The sequence below is a fragment of the Solea senegalensis genome, linkage group LG8 (genome assembly GCF_019176455.1).
Source record: "Solea senegalensis isolate Sse05_10M linkage group LG8, IFAPA_SoseM_1, whole genome shotgun sequence".
NCBI classification, from domain to species: Eukaryota; Metazoa; Chordata; class Actinopteri; order Pleuronectiformes; family Soleidae; genus Solea; species Solea senegalensis.
Genome location: NC_058028.1, coordinates 15,382,481 through 15,408,037, shown reverse-complemented (window position 1 = coordinate 15,408,037; position 25,557 = coordinate 15,382,481). Strand labels below are relative to the sequence as shown.

Sequence of the window (25,557 nt, the reverse complement as noted above, 5' to 3'; positions counted from 1 at the left end):
TAGGTGAACTTGTGAAATAAAAGAATGACAAAGCACTTAACACCTGTCGTATTCCAAACAAGAGCGACATTAATAGGAATGTTGTTATTGGTAATGTTCCTCCTCTTTTTTCTCTGTTTTCATTTAAAAACACTTACATAAATCAATCAGACACACAGGTCTGCATTAGTCTTATAACTCCAGCGCAGCATTTTATGATGAAAATGTTTGCTCTTACTTTTTCCACCCGTTGTCGTTTCTTGTGATTCGGAATCCAAGCAAACAACTGCAGAGAAGAGAATTAGCTCTCTGTTGACATGGCATGCACATTCCCAGTGTGTGTGAATGGTCATGTGATACAAGTGTGTTGTTATGATGCAAATTACTTTTGATACAGAGCTGAACACGGATTTTTCTTTGGTTGTAGTCGTATGGATGCAGCCTAAAAGCAGCTGACCTCAGAGGAAAGTAAACAGTTTGTGGTTATTACAGCATCATTTATTTATGTGGTGTTGTTTGTGGTTTGTTGAGTAAAAACAACAAGATGGGAGAACATACAATATGTGCGCCTCAGAGATTTAAATAAATGTATTATAACATTTCTGCTCTCAAAACCCCCCAAACCCGCCAGAGATATTGTCTAATCTGTGTCAGCAGACCTTCAAAACAGCCTTATTGTTTCTACGGTAGCAAGGATTAAAGGCCAATTTCCTGCCATGAGCTTGACCTTTTTTAAATGTCCTTTTGTGACCTTCCTTTGTTGTCACCATCTGATCTCTGTTAGCCTAAGATCTGTCTGCATCGGTTGCATGGATGAAACAGAGCTCTGTATATTGAGTAGGTTGTGGTGTTATTTCTTTAAAATTGTGCAGTGTATTTCCAAAGAGTCTCTCACTCTCACCTCCTACTTCTGCAAAATGTCGAGATTGTTGTCAGGCCGATGTGCACCCATGCAGTACATGTGCACGATCCCACACCATTTTGTCCTTGTTGAAATTGGATTTTCATTGTTATAATTGTCTGAGGAGTTGATTCTATTTCTTGTCTGTGCGTCACAAAAAGTGTGCACACACTCACTTCATGAATTCTTTTAAATCTGTGCCAGCTGCTTTTGTGTCTTTTACTTTATTTAGCGATGCATTTATGGACAGGAACTCAGAAAACTACGGTTCAGATGAAGAGTGGCTCCTCTAGGTCAGGGGTCTGCAACCTTTAGGCTGAAAAAAGCCTTCTCCACCCACATAGAATGATTCTGGAGCTTTGACCCACAAAATGAAGATGATAACATGTTCAAATGCTTTTATACAGATATACTATAGGTATACAAGAACCATAGTTTGTTGTATTTATGAAATTTAAGCACTTAAAAAAGAAAACTGTTGACGTTTCATTGCTGTTTTTTCCACCCTCTTATAAAGTGGAGAAACAAATAAAACACAGAATGATGTAGACCTAGTCCTGAAGAGCCACAGGTTGCAGAGCCCAGCCCTAGGACTTATTTTTGATTGGACAGAAATGCTAATATAAAGAAAAATATAGATTTCACATGAAAAAAACTTTCCATCTCTGCAAGTTCATTTAAATACTCCTGAAATTAAATAATTAATAAACAAAGTAACAGCAATTCTGACAATCGTCTGTCTAACATGAAGCGGTGTATTTGGTAGAAAATCACTTGAAAGTTGAGGATTTGCTGGTTTTATTTGAAAATGGAATGTCAAGATGTAATCCTCCTAGGGTGAAGACTTTGTAGCGGACATATTCAGCTGCCCTAAATTAACACCCTTGGGAATTATCAAAATACGTTTTTATCTTTCTTTACTGGTTCATATAGCTGTATTTATAATGCTAAAATATAAATAAAAACAAATAGTAAACACATTATTATTTCTTGATTAAAATGTCAAACTATAATTATTTACGTGCGTTCCTGAACAGAAATATGAGTTTTAGTGGTTGAATGTTATGCTTCATTAATGTCAGAGTCCTCAGTCCTTCAGTTTATTTGCCCAGTGCATAATAATATTTAAAGTTTTTGAAAGATTTCTAAAATAATTTTTTTATGACAGGTGGTTTAATAAATTGTATAAAGCACTGTATAAATGTTTATATAATTTTTTTTACAGATTTACGTACTTGTAGCGGACTGGTTAAAGAAAAAAGAAGAAGAAGCTAAATGTGTTCTTTAAAATGAAATCCTTACTCACTGTTGTCATGGTTATCTGTGGGCTTCTGGCCATGCAGCGCTCTGCGCCATCTGTCTTTATCACCGTAAAACAGACGGGGAAGGACTTCCCTGTGCAAATCTGTATTTCACAATAGTCGCACAAAAAGCTCTTTGAATCGTAAACAGACATTAAAACTTTGGTAATGCGCACGAGAGGAATATATGTATATATGTAAAGAAGTAATAATAAGACGGACACCTGTGAGCACCTCTTCTGTTCCGTTTTTCATCCCCCGCATGCTTCGATCGATTATTTAGGGATTGGTGGAGTCTGCCTGAGCTGAGTGCTGTGAGCGCCTGCCCTGCCTGCTGTCTCTCATTATGCACACCCAGGGGGAGGGCCATTACACTCACTCACTCACACACACACACACACACACACATTTTATCTCCTGGTCCACACTCACCTCGACATGCGCTGAGACCTCACTTACATCATCCATGCAGTAGAAACAGCTCAGACACACACACGCACACACACATGCATACATGCTGAAAAACCCTGCTCCTTCTGCCTTCCACATGCAGTGTGACACACGCACACACACGTGCACTGAGGACTGAGGTTTTTTTTCTTTACGGATGAAATAATTTAGGAGCATTTGTTGCCAGAGGAGGAGAGAAGAGAGGAAACAACAGCAGGAAAACATGTTGCTTTGATGTTGGGAGTTTTGAGGAAAAGGTGGTGATTTTTCTTTATGTGGCGTTATTCTGCTGACATGAAGATCAAGTCTGTGTGAGTAAAAAACAAAACAAAACAACATATATGTATATATATGTAGAGAGAGAGAGAGATTTTTGATGCGTCTATGAACCAAACTGAGCGTCCATTCGGGCACAAGGTCCGTTCCGCATGCTGCAGATGGTTCGTACCTTAGCCCAGTTCAGCATCGCTCTGGAGGAAATGAACGAGAATGGAGAGAACCCAGGAGATAAAGGAGGAGGTGGTGGTGGAGGAGAGAGAGATGAAGGAGGTGGCGGAGGCAGAGGAGGAGGAGGAGGAGGAGAAGAAGTGATGGGCAAAGATGCAGTGAATCAGTTCAGGAACAACAACAAGAATGGGAACTCCAGCAGGAATTTGAATGGGAATGGACTTTGTTCTGGGAACCCCAACAGAGAGGTAGACTTCAGTGTTTTGTTGATTTTTTTGTTTTTCTTCTTTCCAGTGGAGATAAGCGTGTCTTTGTGTGTGTGTCCAGGACCGGCTGTCAAAATCCATTTACTTTCACTCCATCAAATGTGCTCCTTTTATTGAATTAGTTTCTATTTTCTACTTGTTGCTGTCCCTTTGGTTTATAGTTACATTTCATGTCTTGTTCTGAAGTCTGTCTCCTCTGGATAATGTCTCTCTGTTCAGATTCTCCTCTCACTGTCTCTCTCTCTCTCTCTCTCTCTCTCAGTCTTGTCTATAATAGAATTAGAGCTGAGTGAATCACACAATTATCTCACGCACTTACTGTCACAAAACTCACAGTGCCCTGTCCCGCTGCCTGTCCATCGATCGGCTTCTCTCTCGTCCGCTCATCTGCGCTGCATCGCCGCGTTTCCGTTATGCACGTGAATCGTGGACCTCGTTCTCAAGCTGTGTTCTAGGTTTACCACGCCGTGGAAAATCCCTCGCTGTAGACATAACACAACCTCCGTAGTTCGGCTCATCTTGACACCAAGTTCACCATTCATATGTATGTAGGAGGATCTATAGCAAAGTAAATCTCTGTAAAGAGCAGAGACGTCATAGCTTTTCCCCCCTGCTTACAGTACAAGTGTCTGCTCGTTCTTTGGAGACGCAAAAATACATTGTTTATAACGCGTTGTACTGTCGTTGTCAGTTCAAAGTCCACTTTTGACGTTTGACCCAAGGAGGTAAAGGGGCTTTATTTAAGATACGCAGCGACAGGTTAAAACAAGGACAATCCATAATATTAGAGAGCTCATACACTTGCTCGTTACGGTAGCCCTCAGGACGCCTGCGGAGCGAGCGTCCAATCACAGACGAGATTCACCGGCGCGTCACACGTCTGTGACATCAGCTTCTCAGTACTTTCTTGCATAGAGCTCCTTTTAAAGTATATTCATTCATCTTTTTGCAATGTCATTATAATCTGCTACAAAACGTAAGTGAAACCAATTCACAGAAAGTTCTCTGGAATATTAAGTGCGTGTTTCCCGTGCGCTCTTTGGAACTGCAACGGTTACTACAGTCGTCACCGATCAGTGTTTTTCCTTAGATTTTCCTGATAATCAAATAAATCCTTTCACCCTTAATATCAAAGAGAAGTAAAAAAAAAAGAAGAAAAGAATCAAAACACCAAATATGTTGTTGGTTTCAATAGGTGATTAAGAAAACTTATTTGATAATGATTTGAATTGAAATAGTTGCCAAAGACTTTTATGCTAATGAAGGAAACATGTAATCAGCTTATTATGTTAATTGTACGTCTACATCCACATGCTGTGGAGAACAATACAATGAATGTACACCAATAATCTACAACATTAAAACTGCTTCCAATGTTTTTCTTTGACTTGGTCAAGCCATGAAACAATGTGAAAGTAAGTATTTATGGATAAACCTCAGTCTGCCACAATAGAATCACTTAGGTGTTTAAATGTTGTGGCTGATTGGTGTTTATAATAATGTTTGTACCAGTTCCTACTGTTGTTTTATCTTTTTTGTTTTATGTTTTTGGAGTAATTAGGCACCTTCATACTGAGTACCTTTATAAATGGGTTGTGTGGATCTCTGGAGAGGAACTGAAGTGGCGAGGATGACAGAGGAGTTAGGACGAGGATCGATACTGTCTGCACAAGACAGAGAGAGAAAACTATTGATCAGTGCAGAGTAGGTCAGAGCAGTGTGTGGCCTTTAAATGACACACACACATACATAACCCTGACCCGAACACACATGTGCTCTTGCTATTGTCTGCGTAACAGAATTACACAAGGTTGTTGAGAGGTAGAAGGTGAGGACGTATTAAAGAACAAGACTCCTTTTCTTTTCTAGAGCTACCGCCTCAGAAAGATCAATGCGAACGTCAGGACAGCGGTTTCTGCACGAGTAGAGGAGGAGATACAGTATATGATGAGAACGCTTTCTCTTCAGCGTTGGAGGCTGCTTGTTGCTGCCATTAGCAGGCTGTTGCCACGGGTTACAGTGACCAGAAAAGGGGGGAGAGAGGTGTGACGGCGGCGTTGAGATGAGAGGAAAAGGGTAGCAATTCTGTCGAATTTTATAACGATTTTATAATGAAATTGCTTTGGTGAAATTGTGGCCATGCAGACACGAGATCTTCCCAGTAAAACGATTCTCTGCTCCAAAGAGAGTTGATTACTTAATTACTGTCGACTCCACAGTGAATCCCAAACATTTGTCTCTTGGAAAAAAAATCTAGTGATGGCTTTCAAGACATTTTTAACCACTATACTATCAAAAATAAGTAGTTGCATTGTTGATAAATATTGACTTATTGTGAGTGTTTATGTTGTTTCAGCTGCCTCCACAAAAAAAACTGTCGGACCCTACAAATTGGTGGCAGCTGTGGTCAGAACTCGAGTGCTTTGTTTGGCAAACGACTGCCATCAGATGCGAAATTGTCATCACAAAAGATGAACTACATAGAAAAATAAAGGGAAGGAATGAGTACACTCGATAATCTCCGACTTGAGTTTCTCCCTTTTTCAGACGAGTGAAATATGTCACAAAACTGACTGGCAAGAAGATGAATCACAGAGAGCCGTCAGTTCTTGCTTTTGTGTGGTCTCCACTGTGCAGCTGGAGCAAAGCAACATGACGACGAACAGAATAACGTGTTAGCATAACACTGTTAATGAAGAGACACGGCAGTATCTGATGGTTGATAAACATTGTGACCTCTGGTAGCGGTAGCTCCAACTCTGCTGCACGTATGTTGTCTTTATGGTTGTGCAGTTGTGTGGAATAACTCACTGTGTCCTGTGTCCACAGCATTATTCAGGAAGAACTTGCTGTACGGCAGTCAGTCTCTCAGATACTGTACATTCTTACATTCGTTCAGACATTTCGCCCTCGCACGCACTTGACTGTGTGTAGATTGACTCGCACCTTCTGCCGACTGCCTGAATGAACCCTGATCACGAGGTCGACTTCTGTCGGTCAACAAAAGAAACTAACGATGCACAAATTGCGGAACTTAGCATATTGCGGCGCATTTAAGTTCCTTTGTTCAAATGCAGTTGTTCACGTAGGACGAATGCAGCGAGGGATCGTGTGGGTCACACGTGTTCATAACACCAGGAGAAAGTCCAGAGCCCCTGGCCTTAGCGTGACACGTTAAATGCCGGCCACAGTAGTGCAAACAAATACAGAGCATTTCATGTGGGATACACAATATAGGGCAACACAAACAGTAAATAACGCAATATCCAAAACAATACCAGCCCTCATCCCTGAGATTTTTTAACAGTTTAATAATAAATCGCACACAAAATCGCAGATTTTCAAATCTACACAATCTGCACGTCACTGTTATGGTCCAATAATACGAAGTCGAACATTATGGATTCAAGCGGACTAGAGCAGGACCAGGTGCAGCACTTATGCACTTGGACCACACTCTGAACACGTTGAATGCAGTACATGAAGACCCCAACAATAACTGAGTGTCAGACGGGCTTTGTCGGCGGTGACATCAGAGACTGACGTATGTGCCGCTCGACTGTGTGACACAGAACTTACGTGCACTCAGAGTGTGACAACAGCATTCCCGACGTGTGGTCCCTCTGCCCCGATTCCATATCCGCTGCTCCCGCTGTAAAGGATGATCAAATGCTGCTCAGGGGGAACTTAAGCAGGCTTCCTTTCCGCTGTGAAGCAGCATTGTGCCCTCTGTAATGCACAGATACACGCACAAAGCAGACAAAGTGGTAGAAGATGAATGAATGAATGAATGAGCTGCGATCACACAAGTCAGAGGCCTCCAGGTTATTTCAACTTGTTTGGAAAGGCACACATCATGGCCACAGGACTGTTCTAATTCTCACATTCAGTTTTCCTGTCCACTAAGGGATTATTGTCAAAGTGATTCACAAATAAAATATATCATAAAAATAAAATGGAGAATGAGAAAAGTCACATTTTCCGTCAGGGAGGATCTGTTAAACTTATAAACACACTTGACTGGTTTTCACCACACACTCACCTTGTGTCGCCATGGCACCACAGTTGTGGTTTGCCTGACTGTTGCTTTATTGCACTGTAACACGCTGCTGCAGACTGTTATTGCGTCGCTGTTTGAGACCAGTCTGCCCTGCAACTGTTCATCCTCTTCGCCGGGGTTGTTATGGCAACTTCAGCAGCAAAATGAAACTGGCATTCCTAGCATTATTTCACCATATTCTGATGGGGCTGTGTGTGTGTGTGTGTGTGCGTGCGTGTGTGCGCGTCTCTAACCTAATTAAGATGACCACAGTACAGGACGGCCTCCCTGTCGTGTCTCTGTCTTGTTGCCAGGTCACAGGGTCAGAATCTTTATCAGCTAAAAATCATCGCTTAAAACTCCAGTTGAATGTGTGCTCGCGCACATGTTTATGTATCAGAAGTTTGATGATTGAAATTTAGAGCACATGATAAAGAATTAGCATTCATTTAATTATTTAACCATTCATTTTTGTGAGACCTGTGTGTGTGTAGGAGCTTCCTGGCATAAACACTGACCTTCTCAGGACCAGTGCTCTTCTTGGAGAACAAACTAGTTTGACAAACTAGTTTGAGCTTAGGTTAGGTTAGTGAGTTGTGGTAAGGTTAAGGATTCGACATTAACTGGTTATGGTTAAGGTTAGGTGTAACGCTATGTTTGGGCTGCGTTTGGCAGTGTCCTAACAAGAATAGCTGTGTAAACCTGCACAGTCTTCAGCCTGTTATCATACACTGCTGACAGAAACACCATGTGTCATTACTGAGTGTATTACACCATTTCTGCAGGTGAACTAAAAACTGAAGAAAAAGAAGAAGCTGTGATTATTAGCGCTCGCTGTCAAAAGTAACATTTATGTCGACGGGAAATTTCAGCAGCTTGTTACTGATTTGTTGGAGATGTGTTAGAACTGAGCTCATTATGAAGCTTGAACAAAGTCAGTGCACTTCAGTTAGATTGTGGAACAAAGATGACGATGACTGTGATGTAACTCACTGTAACGGGGTTTAAATGGATGACTGCTGTTTTTAGCCCTGTATTTATAATTCCTTCTCCATTGTGTGGATCCGACGAACAATTTGAGAGCAACATCAATATACAGTGCACATATTTTCTCTTTCCCCTCTGGTTTCACTTTCCATCCATCCACACGCCACCTCTCTACATGCAGTGGTTCCCCACAGAGCCCCTGGGATCCCTTCAAATACCAAATACTAAACATAGCCTTACTGGGAAGTTATTGTTATGGTTATTTATAGTACGGCACAGTGGTGGTGGCAGGCAGGGAAGGGGGTGGGGGGCTTAAATGCCATTTAGTATGTTCACATGGCGTGTTTAGGAATTTAATTAGTAAAAGCCAGACTTTAAAAACACATATAAATGTGTTCATCTGACTGGAATTGTACTAAATTGAGTTTGTCTGTGTAAAAAGCTGTTACTAACAGGCTGGAAAGGTGCATATCGCCACCTACATAGCGAAAGCAACACACGACACACAACACACTCAAACTCATACGACCTGGGGGCCAATGAGTATCCAGTCATGTCATGGGATTCCATCACAACGCAATATTGTATTCATGATGATATTTCACAGGATTTCAAAGTAAAAGTGTTTGTTATGATATGGAACGATACACAGTTCCACATTTATGATGCAAATAACTGCAATAAAAAAACACTCAGCATGCTTAGGTATTATTATTGTTATTATAAAACTACTGTTCATGTTCATATTTAGTGTTATATTTTGTCGATAATCCAGCTAGAGGGCCAGTTCTCATGTTAAGGGGCGGACTGCATAGAACTGCGTGGGGGGGCCGCGAGTTTGAGACCTCTGCCCTAGAACTTGTAAACTGGGACAAGGACCGTAATCCATATAAATGCCTTAGTCCAACTACAACCGTACTTAACTGTGCATGGAAATATACTGACGGTGTGTGTGTGTGTGTGATGACTGGATATGCACCACAGGGTTTAGCCTATAGCGTTGTCTGATCCTTCTGATATTTATATGTCATGTTGTGTAACAGGATATTATCTCATGAGACCCCTGAGACGATTTTTATTCAGCTGTGCCTCTGCGCGTCTGTCACATGTAACATGATGTTCATACGTCAGCGACTCTGTTGTTTGTGTTTCCGTGTTTTGCAGTTGAAGAAGAAGCAGGCTGTCCATGTGTGTGTATGTTCAAACACTTACATGTATGAAGTGAATTTTAATTATTGACCGATAAAAGCTTGCTTTATTTTTCTTAGTGTTTCTAGTTGACCTATTCAGGATGCATTTCTGTGCGAGATATAGAAGGTTCCTGCGGCATTATCCTGCTCCAAGGTGCAACAAACATGTCTAAATACGGTCGTGTTCTTGCTTTGACTTTCCTACTTAGTGACCTGAAACATGTTTGTGATGACATGTCACAAACTTCCCTGACCAGTAGACAATGTGGTATGCATATTAACCTCGAAATTACAATGTTTGGGGGTTAAATAACTTGTTATAATCCATGTTCTTTTTTGAGGTGACGCAATGTGTTTTATTTGATATTCGCATTGTGTTTCACAAACAAAAAAAAAGACAATTGTCCTCCTTTGTCTTCACAGGACATGAGGAAACATGTCATGATGACCCTCCTGGACACAGAGCAGTCGTATGTGGAGTCGCTACGCACTCTCATTCAGGTAACACACGAACACAGACGAGCACACAGACGAGCACACAGACGTACGATCTCTGTGTCTGTATGTTTGTATGTACACAAGCAAGCCAATACAAACGACCCTATGGATCCACAGATGGCTCAGGGCATGAATAACAACTGTAGGCAACAACAAAGGTGTTATGTAATCCACTTATTGTCATTCATCCTGTCAAGATAATCTGCAAACGTCACCACATCCCACTGCTGAAAGCTTTATCTGCGCACACACGCACGAGCGTAGAGCCCATACACTTCCACGTTCTACTTTTATCTTCCTCCCAATGGCTAATTAACCTCCTGAACCCAAATATCTCCCTCTCTCACACACACACACACACACACACACACACACATGCACACACACACCTTATCTCTCCCACGTGTGATGACCTCACATTGTTGTACAACTTGTCACCTTTCTGTGTGTGTGGGCGAGCATTGAATGTCTGCATGTCTGCTTATAAGTGTGTGTGTGTGTGTGTCCATGCAGCAATGAATAATCCTGGTCTGTGTTCCCATGGCTACACGGGGGGAAATAATTGTTACCACGGCGATGGCAGTGGACATACAGCTCCCTAAAGGGATGTGTTTCAGCTGAGACAGCACGACAGCAACACCATCCAATGTTGAAATCTGACCACGGCCTCTTTAAAAACTATATTATTTATGAATTAGTGATAACTGTAGTGCATATTAAGTCAGCTCAGGAAAGAATAGTTTAAAAAGTGATATGTCATATAAGTGTCTCTATGTGACCCCCGTGCAACAATACTGCTCTGGTTTCAGAAAAAGAACAAAAACTTCATACTACTAACATCTACTAACATCTACAAAAGCATCTATTTTAAATTGAGTCTCAAATGCGAGTGGACATTTGTGATGAACATGGATTGAAAGGACCCCAGGTGGTGCTGTGTGATGTCCCACGTCTCCGACTTGAGCTCTCACAAACTAACCATCGCATTTTTTATTACAAATATGAATGTGGAGCACGATGACGGAAACGGTGATTCATATTCATATAAGCTGGTGGGTTACCGGTAAGGATTTTGTCAGCGACTGCCATAAACAGCAACATTTTTGTTTAAAGTAAATGGGAGAACAGCTCATTTGAATTTATACATATATATTTGTAAAGCATTTGAAATGGTCACTCATTAACTGATGGTTCTGCTCCCTCAGGGCTACCTGCGTCCCCTCAAACAGCCAGACAGCGTCTCCATAGTTGACCCTCTCCTGGTGGACGAGATGTTTTATCAGATCCCAGAGATCCTGGAGCACCACGAGCATTTCCTGGAGCAGGTCGCCAGCTGCGTCAGCCAGTGGCACGACAGGCAGACTGTTGGACACCTTCTCATCCAATCAGTGAGTAGAGGAATGACAACATGAATGATAGAACAAAGGCAGTACACAGGTTCATCACTATGCTAAAAAAAAAAACATACAAAAATACATCTCTATATTCAGGTGTAATCTGGTAATCTGGCATACCGGGCATTTTCCTGGTGGGCCAAGACACCTCAGGGCCGGTAGACAACACAGATCTTTTCCCCCCCTTAAGGCCGGCTCCTAACAGTGGCTGGCATTGGTTCATTTCCTATACTGAGACAATCATTTCTCTCACTAGTAGTCCTCCTCCCTCCGGCCTCTGTCTTCAAAAATACCAACAAAAATGGATAAACAGAAGCACGAAGGAGGTGCAGAGAAAATGTGGGCTAAAAAAAACGCTGTTACTCATAGATGCCCAAAAATGTTAAGAAAAAATAATTACAGACATGTTTACTGCTGCTGCTTCATCATTATCATCATCAGCAGCAATAGCAGCAGCAGCATCTGATGTTGTGCAGCAACATCAGGGGGAAGGAGGAGAGGTGCAAGAACGTGATGTGGAGGAAACAATAGCAGAGGGACAAGGAGGGACAGGGTGAGAATGTGGAGAGTGGAGCTGACGACGTGGTGGTAAGGGAGGGATGTTGGGATGTGTGTACGACGACTGGTATTCCTTATGTTGTGGGGATCCAAATCTGTTTACACAGTCACATTATGGGGAGTGGTAACAGTAATGCTGAAAAATATCAACGTTGGTATCACCCTCGAACATTAAGTATCTGTTGGACAATAACAGCACATTGACCGTGTGAGGTAGTTAATATTTGCCAGGGAGCAGTAACCCCTTTTGAACAGCCTCTGGACTATTGTCAGTCAACAAAGTAACAGTAACTAAGGTCCAGAGAGAGGTTTATTCTTATTAAAATGTGACTTCAGTTAAATGTAATTTTGAAACTTTGATGATCTACTGTGTTGCTACAAATTAAAGTGCCTGGAGAAGAGCGTAGATTTAAAAGAAATGCGTGGCTGGCATTGGGGCAAATTGAAAGGAAACTTTTCTTTTTTTTATGAAGACACGGTTCTAAAGATGGCAACACATGTTAAATGTTTTGTTTTCCCGCTGACCTCTCAGCGTCCCATTTCAAATTTCCCATGACCCAAGAGAAACATTTCAGCGTTGGGCTGAAATGTGAGGTTTGGGTCCTTGAGAAGACAAGAGACGAGCGTTTCTGTCCAGTCCGACTGGTTTTCACAGACAAAACAAACAGGAGTGTGATTGTTGAAGAACACCAGTTTTCTTCTGACCACAGGTTTTGTTTCTTCTTCTTGATCAGAAAAGCCACAGGGAAAGCGAATGTTTCACGCCACACCTCATGAGCTGTATCTATAATCATATAAATCAGTATGCAGAAGAATACGAGGCGTAACGTGTCGAGTGTCGACATTAGTGGCTCTTCCTGTTCACTTACAGCTGCTGTAGATTCCTCACAGTGCTCACACTGAGCCCCTCCCCCATTCCCTGCTCACTCTGACTCACTCCTCCCCTGCAGCCGCTCTTAACTGCATGCTGCAGCATGCGCATTCAGGCCTCGTTGGCGCAGTAGGCAGCGCGTCAGTCTCATAATCTGAAGGTCGTGAGTTCGAGCCTCACACGGGGCATTTGTTTTGTCCAGGTTCCGTCTGCTTGGAGTCAAACGTTTGCCGGTCGTCAACACAGAAATGCCTGCGTGTCAGGATCTGCTGTTTGTTCATGGAAAATGTCTCTGTGTTAAACAGAATTGGCTCTTTACAAATAATCACAGTCACACAACTCTCCACTTTTATGTTATTATGGTTTCACTGATGAGTCACAGGAATAAAACCAACGATCAGTGTATGTAATCTCATTATCAGCCTGTCACAAATCCTGAAACAGATCAGATTTGTGTTGACATACACACGATTAGCGTAAGTTGCAAGGCTGTGTTCATGTATAACGTTTACGTTTTTTCTGACTAAAAATCTGCGATTTTCATGTGCACATACAAATACTGACGTACTGAAATAATTTTACATTGATCGGGTTATTTGATGATGATCATTTAAAATGTTGGGAGGGGAGAACTGGGACCAGGTCTTGGCAACAACCATTTGTTGCCAACCAATTCTGAGATTAAAGTAAGAGATTAACCTTAGATAAAAGTCAGAATTCTGAGATTAAAGTCAGAGAATAACTTTACATAAAAGTCAGAATTCTGAGATTAAAGTCGGAGTATAACTTTACATAAAAGTTAGAATTCTGAGATTAAAGTCGGAGAATAACTTTACATAAAAGTCAGAATTCTGAGATTAAAGTCAGAGAATAACTTTACATAAAAATCAGAATTCTGAGATTAAAGTCGGAGAATAACTTTACATAAAAGTCAGAATTCTGAGATTAAAGTCAGAGAATAACTTTACATAAAAATCAGAATTCTGAGATTAAAGTCGGAGAATAACTACATAAAAGTCAGAATTCTGAGATCAAAGTCAGAATTCTGACTTTTTTCTGAGAATTCATGCTGTTTTGTTTTTTTCTTTCATTCATTTTTTTCTTTTCTTTTTTTACATGTGGCCCTAATACTCTTCTGCAGAATATTTAATGAATGTATTAATGTAGACAACATTTACCTGACATTATTAAGAGTGTAAATACAGGAAGGGATTGAAATATAAAAGATACGATGCATTATTCTGGCTTCATGTGGCCAGTTGGACACCTTCTTAGTCAAAGTAAAGAGTAAGTGCCAGTTATTAATTATGCTCACAGAGAAAAAGTGAGAGTTCACTCTGCTCTTCTTTTCTTCCCTCTGCTGAGACTAATCCTCACTCTCCTCACACGCGTTACATATGTGTCCAATTTTCTGTTCCTTTAAAGACTGAGAAGAGGCACAGGAACTGTGAGGAATAGATGAGGTTATTGCATGAGAGGGGAGAAAGCAGGTGACGTCAGTTTAGGTGCCACACTGTTCCTCATGTCTGTAACCACTCTCTGTCCGTGTCTCCACTCCTATTTTAAGGAGCTGTCTCTGCACTTGTTAGTCAGAGAAAAAACAGTCATGGTGAACGAGAGGAAGGAAGAATACAGATCGAGACATAGAGACACTCTAACCCTTTTCTGTGCCAAATAAAACAAACTTTTTGTTGCTAAATCTAGTAGTTTTTGACAGCATTCTTATGAAAAAGGAAACAACTGTAAAAAAAAAAAAGGATAATAAAGGATAGGGATGTCCTGATATAACTTCCCAGCCCTAATAATGGAGTGTATTGACTACAAGGTGGATTTTGAAGTCTTTAAAATAAGTAAAAAAAATACCATAATAAAATAAGAAAGTCAATTGAGTAGTGCAGTATTAATAAATGTGCCTTTGTACATCCTTACAGACAACATGATTGCTGAATACTACACTTGTTTCATTAATAAAGAGCTCAGGTTGACCTATCATGTCTTTTCTTCCACAGATATTATTTAAAATCTGTTCAGCACGTAACCTTTTTAGCTTGCTGGTAAAAGTATTTCACAGATGAAGAATGACATTCTAATATCTATGCTTAAAGATGCTTAAAGATGCTTCAGATATTAGCTAGAAACAGCATTCAACAGCATCCATTGTGAGTTTTTTTTTCCTGCTTAGGAAACGACCACGTAATTGTGTTTTCTTTCTCTCCGTCCTCTCCAGTTCTCCAGAGAGACTGTAGCTAATATGTATTCAGCCTACATAGACAACTTTCTCAATGCCAAAGACGCAGTGAGGATCGCCAAAGAGGCCAAGCCAGCGTTTCACAAGTTTCTGGAGGTGAGTGTTGGACCGAAACACAGGATGTCCGCTTTCTTCTAAACCAGCTCCACTTAAACACGCATTTACTCTACGTCGTGTTTGTTATTGTTTAAAACGGACATTATTACATTATTTTGTATTTACATTTACTGTGTCACAAAAAAAACGTTGCAGTGCAAATTTCAACAGATTTCAACCAAATCAACAAAAAAACCAACCTGTGGACACTTCAGCATTATGTCCAGTTAGATGTGATAGAACACGTTGTTACTGTGGTCTGCCACCAGGAGGTAATGTAGGGGGGAAAGAGGATAAGCTGACTGCACAGACAAGATGCAGAAATGAGGTAATGAGGCACCACAAGAAGGTGTCATGTCCTCAGCTTGCTCTTAGTTTACAACCACAGAGAGCTTCACGGCCAGGCAGGACACTCACTGTGGAACCACTACACCATCTGGTGGTGGAGATCCAAAGTGCAACACTGATCTGATCCCGCGGTCACTCGTCTTGTTTAGATGCATCTCAGTTGTGTGACACCCTCTCCTGTCCGTTCTCTCCAACAGCAAAACATGCGTGAGAACAAGGAGAAGCAGGCTCTGGGTGATCTGATGATTAAGCCTGTGCAAAGGATTCCTCGCTACGAGCTGCTGGTGAAGGTGAGCATATATAAGCGCCTGCTTTCTATTAAGCCAAGACACTCGGGCTCATGTGAAATGTGATGAACACAGACTTTTTGTATCTGTGTCCGTGCAGGACCTGCTGAAGCACACTGCAGAGGACCACCCCGACCACCAGTTTCTTCTGGACGCCCAGAGGGACATCAAGCGCTTGGCCGAGAAGATCAACAAGGGACGTCGCTCCGCTGAGGAGGCAGAGAGGGAGGCGCGGGTCATTCAGGAGATCGAGGCGCACATCGAGGGAGTTGAACATGTGAGATGTTTATCATCTACTTTTCCCTTATGAGTTGTTGATTGTTTTATCTTCAAGTTAAGTAAATAATCCCTTTCTCTGTGTATGTGTTAGATTCTGAACCCACAGAGGAAGTTCTTCCCTTTCTCTGTGTATGTGTTAGATTCTGAACCCACAGAGGAAGTTCTTGAGACAGGAAATGGTCATGGAGGCGGTAAGTCCAATGTCTATGGTCAAATTGATATTTGTGGAGAATTGATTGATAATAATATTTTATTTATTAATGATGTTAAATCCGCTTTCCTCTCTCTCTCTGTAGAAGACAGTGGGTGGGAAGAAAGACCGTTCCCTCTTCCTCTTCAGTGATCTGATCATCTGCACCACCCTGAAGAGGAAGTCTGGCTCATTAAGACGCAGCTCCATGAGCTTGTATGTAACCATACACACACACACACACACACAGTAAATCAAACTACAGTGTCCTAACCGCACTGTGCCCCCTGGTGTTCAAGATTCTGTATTGTCATTTCCACATGTCAAAATGAAATGCACTACTCTGGATATGTTAACAGTGCTGGATATACAGGCGATGCGTGTTGTTTTATGTGACAATGTTTTTCAGATACTCTGCTGCGAGTGTGATTGACACGTCTAGTAAATACAAGTTCCTATGGAAACTTCCTCTGGAGGACGTGGAAGTAGTGAAAAGTAAGACTCCTGTGTTACTGCTGATGTAATGGAAAATGACCGAGTTTAAAGTGACATTTAACGCTGTAGGGCTCAGTGATTTAAGGAAAATGTTTGAGATATGAACTGATGTGTGGACTGCCCTTTAATACATACGTAGGACATTAAAATATAAAATAATGTATTCATTGTTCAGCTCAACTTTGCATCAGAAATTCAGTATTAATTGCATCCTTTATCAAATGTATGTATCAATAAGTGAAGAAAGGCAGGGTTTTGGTATTATCAGTATACTTTCATTTTATACTTTCCCTTTAGGGTTTTTAAAATATGATTCCAGGTGACTGTTGTTTGTTTCTCTGTCTGTTTTTTCTTCTGCGTCGCCTCAGGCTCCACGCAGGCGACAAACAAGGAGAACATCCAGAAGATGATCAGTCGATTGGATGAGGATCTCAACACGGTGGGTCAGATCAGCAAACTGTCCGAGACCCTGAGCTTCCCACACCAGGTATCGTGTCTTAGAATCTCACATTAAGTTTTAAATCTTCTGTCTTATCTTTTTTTCCCCTTAAACTTTCATCTCATTTGTACACATGGAGAAATTGTTCCATAGAATTCTATATTTCCTGCTCCTCTAATCTAAATCTTCGTTCCTAGATATTCATATTCAAGTGCAACAGGATTGCAAAGATGATTTCTCTTTTCTTGTCCTGTCTGCTGCTCTTTCAGTCCCTTGACGAGGCCATAAAGGACCTGATGGCGTCCGTGCACAGGGAGCTCTCGGAGAAACAGTCTGTGGCCTTCAGTATGACTTTCCTGCCCACAAAGCTGGAGTTTATGACAGCTTCTGCTGAGAGCACCTTTGTCTTTGAGTTTAACTCTCCTGACACGCGCTCCAACTTCGAACAGGCTTTTGAGGACGCCAAGAAGAAGTTAGGTCAGTGAGAAAGCTTTAGTGTGAGCAAAAAGAAGCTTGTTAATATTAAACAGGCCTAGACCTACTTTATTTAACATGGCTTTTTTTCCCAATTTAGCAATGAATAAGGACCAGTGGGACCCAGAGTTCCTGAAGGCAATTCCTATAATGAAGACACGTAGTGGAATGCAGGTGAGAGACCTTTCTGTTGATGTGGTTCAAGGCTGAGTGGACACAGAAATCCACCCATTCGTTCCAGGTTTCCAATCACAACACTGTGCCCAACAATAATGTGAAAGAGTGTGCGTGTGCAGATGCAAGACACGTGAACTGTCAAGTCTGATCTGCATCTGCAAGGGAATTGAACAACGTGGCTGGAAATGTGAATGTATTCGCTTAAATGTCACTCATCTCGACCCTATTTGTCTCGTTTCCTCCAGTTTTCCTGTGCCTCTCCCAGCCACAGCTGTCCGGACAGCGGATGTGAAGTGTGGGTGTGTAACAGTGATGGCTACGTAGGACAGGTGAGGAAATGTATATACTGTATATTTTTGATAACTACTCCACCTTTGCAAAAAGACGGAGGTGGTCACCGTCCTCAGGGCGACTGATGATGGCGTTTGTCTCTGCAGGTGTGTCTGTTGAATATCAAAGATGAGCCCACAGTGGAGGCCTGCATCGCCGTTTGCTCGGCGAGGATCATTTGCATTGCTGCTGTACCGGGGCTCAAGGGAAGGTCAGTGGATTCACACACACACACAGACATACTTACAGCAATTTACACAAACATGAAGTCCAGACAACGACCAGAGAATTTGACCTGGACATTTGTTATATTGTTATTCACATGTGATGAACAAAGCAAGAGACTGTCTGAGTCCGACGCGTTCACAGAGGCAGGGAAATGTCCCGATCATCCAGGCGATGGGTGGCATGTGGGTCAGAACACTTTCCTGGCGGCCTGCTGTGAATTATCCAGGTTTTCCTGCTGCATTGTCACGCGGTCTCACTGCGATATTGTCCAGAGATTTGACTGTTAGCATTATTAAATATTATTTATAAACAGAGAGCCACTGCTGTAATTGAAAATCCAGCTCATTTCAAGGTCGGTACAAAGACAAAGCTATTGTGTTCATTCCGTGCCAGTAAGAAAAAGATTCCAGAGGTTTGTCATTTGTCATCTTGAGGACTGATGTTCAGAGTTAGAGGTAGCGTCAGGCCGTGTACATGTCTGTCTTGACGTGGCCTCTGTTTTTCTTGGCCGTCTTCACTGTTTTCCAAAACCTGGATAGCAAAAACTCCCCCGCAACAATCAAGGGAACGTTCTCGCACACAGCCCCTGGTACATACTGAATTAATATGAGATGTTTAAACTGTAAACTATGTGTAAACTAAAGAATTTTACCATAATGTGTCATGTAATCTTTTGTGGGAATACATTTAATTCTAATACTGTTATGGTCTGTGTCGATGCAGAGAGCGTGGATCAGAGCCCACTGTCGTCTCTCCCTCCAGAGCACCTGGTCAGCAGCTCCACATATCTATCTCTCATTCTTCTCTGCAGATGACGGAGCAACCTACTGGTTTGTCCAAAAAGAAACATATATATATACATATATATATATATATATCATGATTAGCAGCTGTGGTTCACATGTCCACTGATCAACGGGTTAATTGTTTCCAGGACCGGGAGCAGAGCTTGTTCCCTTTGACAGCGATGACACGGATGACGAGGATTCACCCAGTCCTTCTTCCACTCTGCAGAGTCAGGCCAGTCATTCCACCATCTCGTCAAGCTACGGCAGTGAGTAGAAACAAATCGAACACGTGCACGCCCACTCACCCATTCACACACACTCACACCAACACCCTCACTGCCTTTTAATCTCTTTTTGAAGATGATGAGGGTCCAGGCTCCAAAGACATGGCTACAGAAACCACCAGCAGTGAAGAGGAGCAGGAATTCCCGGTGGCAAGCTCCTACGTAGCGCCGGGGATGTTAGGGGTCGGCGGAGGAAGCCGTGCCCAGGCGGAGAGCCCCATGGACGGTCGCGCCATGCGCCGATCTTCCCGGGGCTCTTTCACCAGGGCGAGCCTGGAGGATCTGCTCAGCATCGACCCTGAGGCCTATCAGAGCTCAGTGTGGCTGGGCACGGAGGACGGATGGTATGTGCGGTTGCAACACATGCACATTCCAAACTGGTTTATTGTTTAGTATTTTTTCTCTGTCAAAGGTGAAGCTCAGCCTTGCATTCTGCCAGTTCTCTCCCAGGTTTAACCCTGATCTTCTCGTGCTTCTGTTTCTGTTAGCATCCACGTGTACCAGTCCTCGGACAACATCCGCAATCGTAAAAACAGCATGAAAATGCAACACTCGGCTTCCATCCTCTGTATACTGTGAGTCTGCCCATAAAACACTGGGAATTATTGTTGTTATATATATAAGTAAATATATCTATATGTATATATATATATATATATGTGTGTTTTTTATTATTATTATCTTTCTTTTTTTGCTTTTTCAGGTATTTGGACAACAAAGTATTTGTGTCATTAGCTAATGGAGAGGTGATCGTCTATCAGAGAGAGGCAGGTAAGCTGAAGTGCGGACACGTAAAGAATAATTGAATTTTATCGTTTGTTTAAATTGTTAGAATGAGAGGATTTTGTAAATAGGCACAAGATTCTGACAGTATGATAACCTTAAGCATAAAATACCATGATATGGGGGTTATTATGATATCATGGTATTTCTGAAATGTGGTATGACGTCTGAAAACACAGCTCTCTGCGTGCTCGCGGGAGGGGGAAGAGTTCCGTTATTTAAAACCACACACATCCTGAGTGTTTCCTGCACTAAAAGCGCACACCGTAATTCCAGTGGTTTTGAAAATCAGCCCATGCCTAATTGGAAATGTATTTACTGGAATATTTTTAATTTAATGTGAAATTATTGTTACCCTCAATTGCAGGTAGTTTCTGGGACGCTCAGTCTTCTCAGACATTAGTTTTGGGCACATCCACTAATCCTGTCACCAAAATGGTTCCTGTGGGAGGGAAGCTTTGGTGTGGCTCACAGAATAGAGTGCTCATCATCAACACCACTACCCTGGTACAAGAGGTGAGAACGCTTCGATGAAGATGTGGATCGCACAGCACAGTTTGACCTCAGCCCTGTGGTGCATTAAAAATAAATAAAAATCAGACACTCGCAGACTTTCCACTCTCATTTTCCCAGCACTGGTTCCAGGTTGGCACTGACAGCAATCGCTGTGTGACGTGTATGGTGGCGTACGGTCAGGGCGTGTGGCTGGCACTGCAGGGCAGCGCGCATGTCAAACTGTACCACGCTCAGACCTGGGAGAGCCTGACAGAAGTGGACGTGGCACCCGCCGTGCACAAGATGCTCGCAGGTAAAATACTCATGAGGAATACGAGAATGTTAGGAGCTTAAAACATTGAGAATCACGCGAGTGCTCCCTTAAATTTAAATTCACCATACCCCATCACCCCCGTCCTCTTTTCCTTCTCCACTCAGGTGCTGATGCGATCATCCGACAGCACAAAGCCGCCTGTCTGAGAATCACAGCGTTGCTGGCCTGCAAGGATCTGCTGTGGATTGGCACAAGTGCAGGTGATAACATATATAACATTGGATTGCCATATTGTTTTATGTCACTATTATATCAGATGGTCTTCATACATTTGTTCCTTGGCTCCTCCCCTACAGGCGTAGTCCTTACACTGGCGATCCCAGCGGTGAGCTCAGGAATTGGGGCAGGGTCTCTGAAAACTCCCCTGGTGCCGATGGGCTCGGCTCACGGACACACGGGCCATGTTCGCTTTCTGACATCAATTGAAATACCAGAAGGTTTTGACATGAACTTCCCTCCTCCAACAAATGACTCTTCAGGTTTTTACAGGGTTTTTTTTTTTCTTTAGTTGTCGTTCTCTATGTATATGTATGTATACCTATATGAGACTTTAAAAGGTTTCTAAATGTGACGCTTCATCCTTTTCTGTGTCATAGGCAACCAGTCCCAGAGTGCAAGCACAATCGATGGGAACCTCCAAAGGCGTGACTCGGCACATCGCAGGGCCTCTGCCCTCATCCCTTCAAAAACAAACCTTCTAGTCATTTCTGGTGGCGATGGCTACGAGGACTTCAGACTGACCAACAGCAGTGAGACAGTTGGACGGGATGACAGCACCAACCACCTTTTGCTTTGGAGGGTGTGAGACAGTCATACCCAGTTCCCTGCCTCTCGCTGAAGATGGCGCACAAGCTCCTGTCCTCTCCTCTCCCTGTGATTGTTGATGTGTTGGTCTTCTGCTCGGTCCACCAGTCTCTATGTGCATAATGTGACTGTCAACTCTCCTCTTTGACTGACAAGTGAATATGGTCACCTCGGACTCCCGTTTTCTCGTGTCATTTCCCGTGTCATGTTTCCGATGGTGTGTGTGTGTGTGTGTGTGTGTGTGCGTATTTCGGGCGGCTGTGAGTATCGTACAGAGAGACACGGAGGAGACAGAGGAGAGAAAAAATTTCCACGAGTAGAATAAGAGGTGACAGTGAGGACTTCCACAGGAATACGTCTCAATAAATGCAGACATGAGTGAAGGATTGCTATTTTTTTTTCTGTTTGGACGTACAGTGAGAGTTCAAATATAGTAGGCAGGTTCTGTCAATGTCTGTGAGCATCTAAATGACTAAATGATGGCGTATTTCACTCCCTGCATGTGACAAAGCCAGATCTGAGATCTGAATCTCTAACTCTACAGCCATTGCTTATAGAGATGAGACTAAACCCAAATCATCTTTTCTCTTGTAGAGGGAGAGCATCGTTTAAGTGCAATATCTATGGCGTATCTTATGTAATCACATGCATAAAGTCACATTAATGCACAGCCTTCACTCACTCGATCCCATTTGTGAAAAACGTTGACATGTTTTTCCCCGCAGACGACGACAGCGTCTCTATTTTTTCCCTATTTAACTCGTGCAGCCAGTTTAAGTTGACGTGAATGTAGATCCCACTACTTGTAGGAAAACAAAGCAAGTGCATTGCATTTATTCTGCCCTAACATGACTGTGTGAGGCCTTTTATGTGTTAAGGCTTTGACACCTTTTGCCATGATATTTCATTTTATTGATGATTCTGTCCGCGACTCTCATGTGGAGGATAAAGCGGTTGTCGATGGATGGATGGATGATGATTCTGTTCGGAGGGAATTTGGAGCTGGCTCTGCTGATTCTTACAGCAGAGATGACGCGAGGCTGTGGTAGCAGATAAAGATAGTTATGTACAGTATTTATGTTTTTTGTTTTTTTTTATTTTACCGCCTTCTTTTACAGCACTTAATTTATAGAAGATGTAGCTTTTCACTTTTTCTTGATGAGTAGAAGAACACAGGCTTTGGCCTGAGCTGTGGCAGACAGACACGCATGCACGCTAGGGGTGAACCAAGATAGTCTCCTGCTTTTGTATGATGCACAAATCGGGACTCTCAAGTGACCGGCTAAGAAAATAGAGGAAATTCTTTGTCACGACAAAACGTGCTTGACTGCAAATCAGTCCAGCTTTCAAAATTGTTTTCAAAATGGTATCTGACTGCAGATGTAGGGCGGACTGAGAGTGGGTCTGGAGAACAAACGCCGAGCACCTGCACGTGCCTCGCGCGGTTAACGCTAAGCCATGTTACAGAGACACACACACACACACGCAGTGAAAGGTCAGACACAAACGTGAAAACACACAAACGCACAAACTGGCCTTGAGCTTTGGGGTTAAGCAGTGATTGCCACTGATCCCACCGAGCTTAGAAAACCTCACTCAGCCATCTGGGCACTTTACCTGGGCTTTCACACTTCAAACACGTCCACATCTCCTCAGTGAGAGGGGCTCAAGAGTTAAGAGGATTGGCTGGCCATTGTGATAGCTGCTAACTTGTGGGCTCTTTGTAAGTGCAAGGGCGAACGGCTTTGTCACTGTGCGTGCTCCACAAGTGCTTCAGTTATTCCGGTAAAAATGACAAAAATGTTTTTGTTTTTTGCCCATAACTGAATAACCTGCATACAAAGCTGGAGGAGAGTTTGATAAATATAAATACCACTCACAAGTTTTACTGCAATGATATAGTGATTTAGCGAAGCGTAACTAGGCTGGAAATGTGGTGAAACTGCTGACCACCGCGTCTTTTTAAAGATATAATTTAGGTGATGTTGTTTCTTCAGTAACCTAACCCAAATTTGAAACCATCGCGTTGAAGTTGGAGGTTTGTGCCAATCGTTGATATTTCTTGGCAGACTCCACAGACCCCGTTTCCTGTCTGTACGCTCCGCTAATCAAAGAGTATCCTGGTGGAGGTCTCGGGGTATGTATCCCCATGCAGAAAACTAATTACAACCTGAATGGTCCAACGATATCATGTACGGTAGCAGTGTCATTTTCATTTTGCATTCTGAAAAGTTCATGTTTGTGTTCCTTGTGCCAAGTTTACCCATGACGATGCTGTATATCCTGTCTATGCTGTCTGTAGAGCAAGTCTGCGCCGAATGGAGTCAGTTTCTATGAAAAGTGGAGAATTAGTGTTAGTAGCAGCAGAAACATGTAACTGTAGTTTCTCGAAGGAGTCGGAAGACCCAGGCCAATGACCCCGCTCGTGGTTTTCCCAAAACGTGCTGCCGTAGTTGAAGTCTTTAATTTTTCTTTAAAAAAAACCTGCCTTAATAATGATAATAAAACACTTTCACATTTCCTGAGTATGATCACCTCAGTATGAGTGAGCGATCTTATTTCCTGCAGTGCATAGTAGGTTTTTGACACCCGATTGTGATTCAAAAATAACCTCGTGCAAACGCGCGTGTGATCTTAAATATGAAGTAAAACTAATTTGACGAGTAAGGGAATGAAGCATGTCGTGTGCCAAGAGACAGTCTCACTTTATTTTCACCATCACAATAAACACACCCTATCATCACTGATTTAACTCCCAGAAACCTATAAGTAACCTCCTAATGCCCTTATGTGAACGGTCTTTATTGTTGTAAATATTGGTATATATTGCCTTTTTTTATGTAAATAATGCACCCATGATCCTCAATTGTTCATATGAATCTAATGGCATATTTTTTATATATTTGTGTACGGTTTGTTTTTGTTTCTTCTCCCCAACCTCCTCTCTCTCTCTCTCTCTCTCTCTGGCATGCACTGTCACGTCAGTCACGTTTAAATTATAAATGTCGTCTTTTCCAGAAGCAGCCACAGAGAGCTGCTGATGTGACCAGGCCCGGCTGAAACGATGCGAGTTGTCAAAACTCTGTATATTTCTGCTTGATATCATGCAGTTGTCATGGTTACGGTTATATCTTGAGTTCCTACCTGTATGTAGCTGTTTCCTTGTTTTGTCACTGTGGGTTTCTCTTGTAATTAAATCAGTTCACGGGTGCCATGTTGTGCTTTTTTAAACAAAATTGAACACAAAACAGAATAAGTTTGATGATGATATAGGCAACAATGCAGTGTGATTATTGCCCCCGAGCAATATTAACTGGTACCTGAGCATACTTAAGTTTTTCATTCAATTTAATTTTTGTCTTCTCTCTTTTTTTTTTATTTATATTTCAGGCTGAAAGATTGACTCATTTAAAGTGGGAAAAAATATTAATGCATAATATTTACAGCAGTTTTTAGGAAGGTGACGTTTTCTGCCACAAGGAACAAATTAGTCAGTTTAAAAAATAATAATAATAATAATAATAATGATGCATCAAATTTAATGTTTCTGCCAATCATTCACCCCTATCAGGGCCTAATAATAATTATTATCCAATT

At 42.1% G+C, this 25,557-nt stretch overlaps 1 protein-coding gene and 1 non-coding gene across 3 annotated transcripts in view; both read left to right on the top strand.

Moving 5' to 3' along the window:
* The window catches only part of LOC122773311 (rho guanine nucleotide exchange factor 17-like), a 54,314-nt gene extending 29,144 nt beyond the window's left edge, over positions 1-25,170 (top strand). Inside the window, exons 2-24 of one of the 2 annotated variants that reach the window (XM_044031902.1) lie at positions 9,984-10,061; positions 11,264-11,446; positions 15,109-15,225; positions 15,771-15,863; positions 15,961-16,137; positions 16,280-16,330; positions 16,436-16,545; positions 16,739-16,824; positions 17,193-17,311; positions 17,533-17,740; positions 17,838-17,911; positions 18,160-18,243; positions 18,352-18,455; positions 19,196-19,302; positions 19,407-19,526; positions 19,621-19,888; positions 20,033-20,119; positions 20,248-20,315; positions 20,695-20,843; positions 20,961-21,135; positions 21,261-21,356; positions 21,453-21,593; positions 21,753-25,170. In XM_044031902.1, coding sequence (XP_043887837.1) covers positions 9,984-10,061; positions 11,264-11,446; positions 15,109-15,225; positions 15,771-15,863; positions 15,961-16,137; positions 16,280-16,330; positions 16,436-16,545; positions 16,739-16,824; positions 17,193-17,311; positions 17,533-17,740; positions 17,838-17,911; positions 18,160-18,243; positions 18,352-18,455; positions 19,196-19,302; positions 19,407-19,526; positions 19,621-19,888; positions 20,033-20,119; positions 20,248-20,315; positions 20,695-20,843; positions 20,961-21,135; positions 21,261-21,356; positions 21,453-21,593; positions 21,753-21,961 — 2,904 coding nt within the window. In that variant the 3' untranslated portion in view covers positions 21,962-25,170. Of the gene's footprint in view, positions 1-9,983; positions 10,062-11,263; positions 11,447-15,108; positions 15,226-15,770; positions 15,864-15,960; positions 16,138-16,279; positions 16,331-16,435; positions 16,546-16,738; positions 16,825-17,192; positions 17,312-17,532; positions 17,741-17,837; positions 17,912-18,159; positions 18,244-18,351; positions 18,456-19,195; positions 19,303-19,406; positions 19,527-19,620; positions 19,889-20,032; positions 20,120-20,247; positions 20,316-20,694; positions 20,844-20,960; positions 21,136-21,260; positions 21,357-21,452; positions 21,636-21,752 lie in introns of both variants that reach the window. The other variant, XM_044031901.1, reaches the window with a different exon arrangement.
* trnam-cau lies at positions 12,997-13,069 on the top strand. The gene has a single exon. It is a non-coding gene; the product is annotated as a tRNA-Met (tRNA).
* Positions 25,171-25,557: the final 387 nt, after the last annotated feature.